The sequence below is a fragment of the Chrysoperla carnea genome, chromosome 2 (assembly GCF_905475395.1).
Source record: "Chrysoperla carnea chromosome 2, inChrCarn1.1, whole genome shotgun sequence".
NCBI lineage: Eukaryota > Metazoa > Arthropoda > Insecta > Neuroptera > Chrysopidae > Chrysoperla > Chrysoperla carnea.
In genome coordinates this window covers 15,635,511-15,641,622 of record NC_058338.1, presented here as the reverse complement: position 1 = coordinate 15,641,622, position 6,112 = coordinate 15,635,511, and the positions used below count along the sequence as shown (strand labels likewise).

Here is a 6,112-nt window from a genome sequence, read left to right as displayed (position 1 = left end):
ATTTGCACCTATCCCTTTCAATTCTGAAGTAAATTTCGTTAAAGTGCCTTTCTGAATTGTAAAAAAAAAAGGTTTTATTAATTTCTATCCCACCGCTAAATGAAAAATCTAATATACTCTGTCGTTTCCTATCAGGTTTTTGAATAAAATAAGTTTACAACGTTTTCTATAAAAAATTTTACAATAAAAGAGAGAAGGTTCTCAATTTTATAAATTGGCTTCGAACAAATTCGACTAATAGAAAAACAGTTTTGTTAAAAAGCCTTCAAGTTAAGGTTTTCGCCGGCCGAGAATTTTTAAAAGATCAAATTTAGAAGTTCATGTATCTTTTAAAGTATTATTAATGTTATAGATTTAAGTAGACTTAAATAATTTTATATTTTAATTAATGTAGTTTTGTTTTAAGAAAACATCAAATTTACAGTATTTAAAATTTAAACTGACTATTTATTAAATGAATTGTTACTCGTAAAAATAAATGAAATATTTAATTTATATATCATAAGATTGTTATTTTATTAAACATGTATTTTTCCAAAAGGTAGGGAATTATATAAGTTGAGAAATTTGTCGCTTGGCCGATACATTTAATTAATTAATTCATGGGCGATGTACGCTAGAAAAAAAATATCCTCTCTGTGGTATTAGAGCAGATGGTAGATAAGTGTGCAAAATTAGCGAATACAAATTTTATTCCTGAAGATTGTTTGAAGACATCAAAGTATATGAAAAGAATATAGAGAAGTGACGAAATCATAGTTAAATTTGATTGTTGTATGGAGGGTAGAGTTGACTCTTGGACAAGTACAATTATAGCAAACTAGTCTCAAAACTAACTGAAATTTGCTTTTATTTGATTTATACTATGGAGTATAGAGGTAAACTAGCACAACAAGAACATATATATATTTAGGACATGAAACCTCCTATGCCGAGCTATAAGCGCCTGTGGCTGAATTAAAGCCGTCTACGGGGGTGGGGTCTAGTCATAGGTCCTTGTGCCTTTGTACTGCGCATCAGCCTGTCTAAGAGATTGAAAACAGTTGAAAGTGTTCAATTGATTGAAAACAAAAGATAAAAAATTGAAAACAACTCACCTAGGTAGGCGCCTGTTTTCCTGCTACCCTCTCCACGCTACAGTGAATGTTTGCCAAAGATTGTGGTTTTTGAGACATTATGCAACTAAGTCCCAATACTGCTTCTAGGTCATAGGTTTACTTACGATTAATGGGGGCTTATTAAAAGAATAAATGCGAAAATTTCGCATGGGCCAACTTTTTTTTTATTCCTATTAAAATCCCTATTTATAGAGAATAATATAAAATTACATCTATTTTCTTAATCAGCAACGATTGACGAAAAACAAAGATCGCCTTTCTTGATATGGACGAATTTTTATAAAGAATAGTTTTTTGTAAGAAAATTAATAATAAAAATTCCATGCGGCATCTTGTAGTTTCATAATGTTTATAATCTCAAACTTAAAATATTAAATTTATCTCATAAACATAAATTCTGTTGAGTGTTGTCATAACAACTGTGGATAATAATTAAGAAATTAAATCGATAATTATTTTGTAAACAATTCTGTGCTTTTTTTTTCTATAAACATGGAAGAAAGTACACACTTACGTAACAATAATTCAAGAATAGTCGAAGAAAAACCTTTATCAATTTTACAAAAGGTAAACGAGAAGTTAATAAGTATTAAAACTGTTTTTGTTTAAATTTGATTGAAACTTTTTAGCGAGCAATGCTTCAAATGTTGCTCAACGCATATGATCAATTAACTGTAGTTTCTAATTTAACAACATTGAAACAAATTCAGGAAGCCGATGGTGAAACTACTTATAAAGCTCCACAATCATTAGCAGAACGAATTAAAGCATTTGCTTATCAAAAAATTTATGACGAATTAGATCGAGCTGTACATCATTCAACGCAATTTGATGTTGAAGCCAAGAAAATTGAAAATGAAAGGTATATTTTTTCCACACATAATCCATAAGATCCCAACCATATCCAGCAATATGATTCCTTTCCTAAGAAATTGACGGAAATCGTCCTTTATACGGGGTTGTTGACGATATGCCAAGAACAATCTATCAAATCATCAAATATATCCGATTTTTGTACTTTTGGGTCAAAATTTTTTTCCTTAAAAGACCTAAAACCTTGGAATTGACCTGTGTGTACTTTTAACATTCAACTTGTGTGAGTTTTTCCTATCTTTAATCTTAATTTTCATTTTCAATCAGTATATGCAATAAATATTACATATGTGCATATAAATATTGCATAAACTAAACGAAGGAATGGATAGATTTCTTCTTTTGTATAAATTTGATTTTATCAAAACATTTGATGTTTAAAATTTGCAGGCATTCGATCATAAATTTCTATAAAAGTTTTATAAATGAATTTAAAAAAACCAATGGAACATCGTATGAAAATACCTTATTCAATGCACTAGAGAGTGTTAGAAGTGTTTCTGCTGAAGAAACACAATTAATCAATGAAACAAATGAAAATTTAAAGATTGTTGAACAATTAAGAAATGATCTTTATTTGCAAAGTGTTAATGGTCAAACAATTATTAATGATTTAGATCGAACAGTTCGATCTGCAATTGATATTCAGAGAGTAAGTGTACTTAATATTGCACTATCTACATAGATAAATTTTTTTTAGCTCCATTTCCTAGTCAAGTAGTCAATCGATTTAAATTTAGGATTCAAAGTGGTTCATTCTATGATCCCATAGAAAACAGGTTTCAATCATTGTAGAAAATTTAAGTTTAAACTATGATTCTTTTTTTGTAAATTTACTTTTTTGAGTACCCATCTTAGTTTTACAAAATTTAAATTGAAAAGATAGAATCCCGTTACATGACAATGTATTTAGTTTGTGGTTTATATATTTTTCTATTTTTTTATGAAAGACACTTGAAACGGAAAATGTTGTAAAAACAAACTATGTAGCAAAATGGAATAAATCACGAGTTTATCAACACAGCTTAAAAGGATTTATGACACTATCCAAAAAGGTACAGGAAACGGAAAAGGCTCAGGATCAAATTCAAAATGAAGTTATTATTCATAAAAATATTGTAAAATTTGAAGAGCTATTTATGCAGGTTGGTGAAAATATTCAATAAATCGAACTTTTGTGTTGTTTGCTATCGATTTGGATCCCACTGTAAAATTAAATTGGAAAAAAAATTGCCATGCAGAAACTTCTAAGCTAATTTTCTCTTACCTTCTACTAATGAAGACTAGGGCAACATGAATTTGTGCAGAATTTTGTCCTTGAACACAGTTACTACTAAAAAAACTTTCTTTTTAATAAATTGCATTATTTTTGTAGGATTTAAATAAAAAATTAAAAGACACTATCGAAATTTACAATAAACAGACTGCTGAAAAGGACCGCGAAATTGCTGATGTAATTGAAAAAACGAGATTACAATCTAACGAGATGACAAAACTAAAAGCTGAGGTATAAAGTAAAAATAAAAAAATTCCATATCTTTTCTTTTACAACCCACGTAAAATTACCTTCGTTTTTAGTATGATAGGAAATTAAACAAAATTAACGATTGGTTAGAAGCAAAAGCTGAAATGAAACGGAAAGCTGAATTAGAGGAAAGTCGTCGGCTAGCGGTAACTAGAATTCAATCATGGTGGCGTATGTGTATGGTTCGTAAATGCCTGGGGCCATTTAAAATGATGGCCAAAAATAAAAAGAAGGGTAAATCGAAGAAATAAAACAGTGACCTTCGAAGTTCAAATAAAATTATATTCATCTACACAACTTTTCTTGGTACTTACTTTTTATAATTCAAATAAAATTATAATAAAATTCGATTCAACGAGTTTTAAAAATATATAAAAAAAATCGAGAAACAAAAACTTATAACAATTCCCATATTTTATGAACGTTATTCACTACCTCTTCATGGGTTGAAAGCTTATGAAACATAAAATAACCTTGAATTTGCGCGGGACTGACATTTTTACCCGTTGCTATTACATTTTTAGCAAATTGGGTCGCATAATTTAAGGCATCTTCGCCTTTATAAAATCGTAAAAACATTTCTCTTATTTGATATTCAGAACACCAGCCGATGTATTCTTTAAAATCAACACGTCCAGGACGTATTAAGGCTGGATCTAATCTGTAAAATAATTGAAATTATTTGTAATTCATACATGGGCTGCAAAATTGGAAAAAATTATAAATCTTTAAGCAATATTCAACGATTTTACTATAAATCCCTGTCCCAAATTGTAAAAGAAAAATGAATTTAAAATTTCATTTCGTAACTTTGGAATTGGCTTTGTGTGGGGAAAATTAGTATTAAGTGTTAAATTTTTGACTGTCATGTTTTCCTTTCTTTTAAGATTACTTTTACAACTAGCTAAATCTTTACATACCTTTCGATGTAGTTTGTGGTCATGAATACAATTCTTGCTTCGGTACTAGCCACGCCATCTAAACAATTTAACAATCCGCTAAAAGTAACACGATTTAATCCCGCAAATGCTGCTTTTTGTTCTGTAGTATCTTCGCGACTCACAAACGCTGCGTCAATATCTTCTAATAATATAATTGTTTGAACTGGAGCAACAGCTAATAAATGATTTAACCGATCATCGGTTAAACCACGCTCGGATAAATTTAATACACAAATGCCAAACTCTAATTTACCGGCTAAGGCTGTAATATACGACGATTTGCCACAACCAGGTGGGCCATGAAGCAAATATCCTATATGATTGAAATTTAAATTAAATTTCGAGTCAAAAAAAGTATTTTGGGTCAATATTCCATACATTTCCAGTTTCATAGGATCATCAACATTTCCTTCAAATTTTGCATTTCTTTTGTAATAGACCTTTTTCATGAAAAACAGAAATGCTTTTTGTAAATTTTTTATGAAAATATAGGTCGAATAGAGTCTGTAACTCGAAAATAACGCATTTTTAACAATAAAAAAATCTTGTTAAATGTTATAGGAAAAGTCGATTAATTGCTAGGAAACCTTGGAAACCTTGACATTATATGTTTACCTCTACGATATGGAATCCCTCGTTGCGTATACCAATCAGGACTATTAATAAATTCATTACAATCATTTAAAATTCGCTCACTAATACCTTGATCCAATACAACTGAATCAATAGGGCGGCGTTTACGTGGATGTCCAAACGGCCTCCATTCGCTACCCATTGCTGTATACATGATGGTTTTGCCTTCATTTTCTTTTAATGCAATTTGTCTAGCTAACAAATAAATACGTTAATTCTATTAAGTTTTGATTATACTCGAAATTCGCATACCTTCTTCGAGTATATTGAAGTAAACTCCACGATCTCGACCAAACGCTGTGAGAGTAACTGTTTCAAATGGTAAACCTAAATGTAAATCTATTGTCTGCTTTTCTCGAGTACGTTCGACTTGTATCCATGTTCCTTTATACCTACAAATAAATAAATTGGATTTATAAAAAAGCTGCTTTCTCTAGCTTGAAATAAATTCCATTCTGGAAGAAACCATGGACTAAGAACGCAGTTTTTATTGAAATATTCTTTGAAATAATTTTTACTTGCATGGTGTTTCATGTTTTCTTCCAGATTTTAGACAGAAATTGTGCTACATTTTAGAAGATAGAATCGTACCGAAATAAATGCGTTCCAACGCTTGGTATAAAATCATATTTAGTTTGCACTTGGCCAGAGTCTTTTTGTATAAAACTAGTTTCCACGCTCAAATGTTGTGTGGATCGAGCGCCTTTTTGACTGATCCATTGTAAAAGCCATTGGTAAGATTTATCGCGACATGGAACTTCCAATGTAATCATATAATTTCTTCGAAATAATATTAAAGCACCTTGCAATCCTTTACGTAATATAGCTGCTCCAGCTCCAATTCCAAAGAGACCGAAACCGGCTCCAAAATATGGATTATCAGCTAATGAGCCCACATAATCAGTAAGTGTCATATTCTTAACATTAATTGTTTCACTTATTTAATATGATTAATTTAAAAATAACTTTCTTTGTATTTAACCTATGAAAGACTACTTCACTATAATTAACATAATTTAACA

General features: G+C 30.1%; 1 protein-coding gene across 1 annotated transcript; it reads right to left on the bottom strand.

The window, feature by feature from the left end:
- Nucleotides 1-3,780: 3,780 nt before the first annotated feature.
- On the bottom strand, nucleotides 3,781-6,112 carry LOC123292229 (mitochondrial chaperone BCS1). The gene is made up of 5 exons (XM_044872803.1): nucleotides 5,682-6,112; nucleotides 5,343-5,482; nucleotides 5,073-5,285; nucleotides 4,437-4,770; nucleotides 3,781-4,177 (listed from the first exon to the last, which is right to left on the bottom strand). Exons 1-5 carry the CDS (start codon nucleotides 6,002-6,004, stop codon nucleotides 3,913-3,915), a joined length of 1,275 nt encoding a protein of 424 aa, XP_044728738.1. The 5' UTR covers nucleotides 6,005-6,112; the 3' UTR covers nucleotides 3,781-3,912.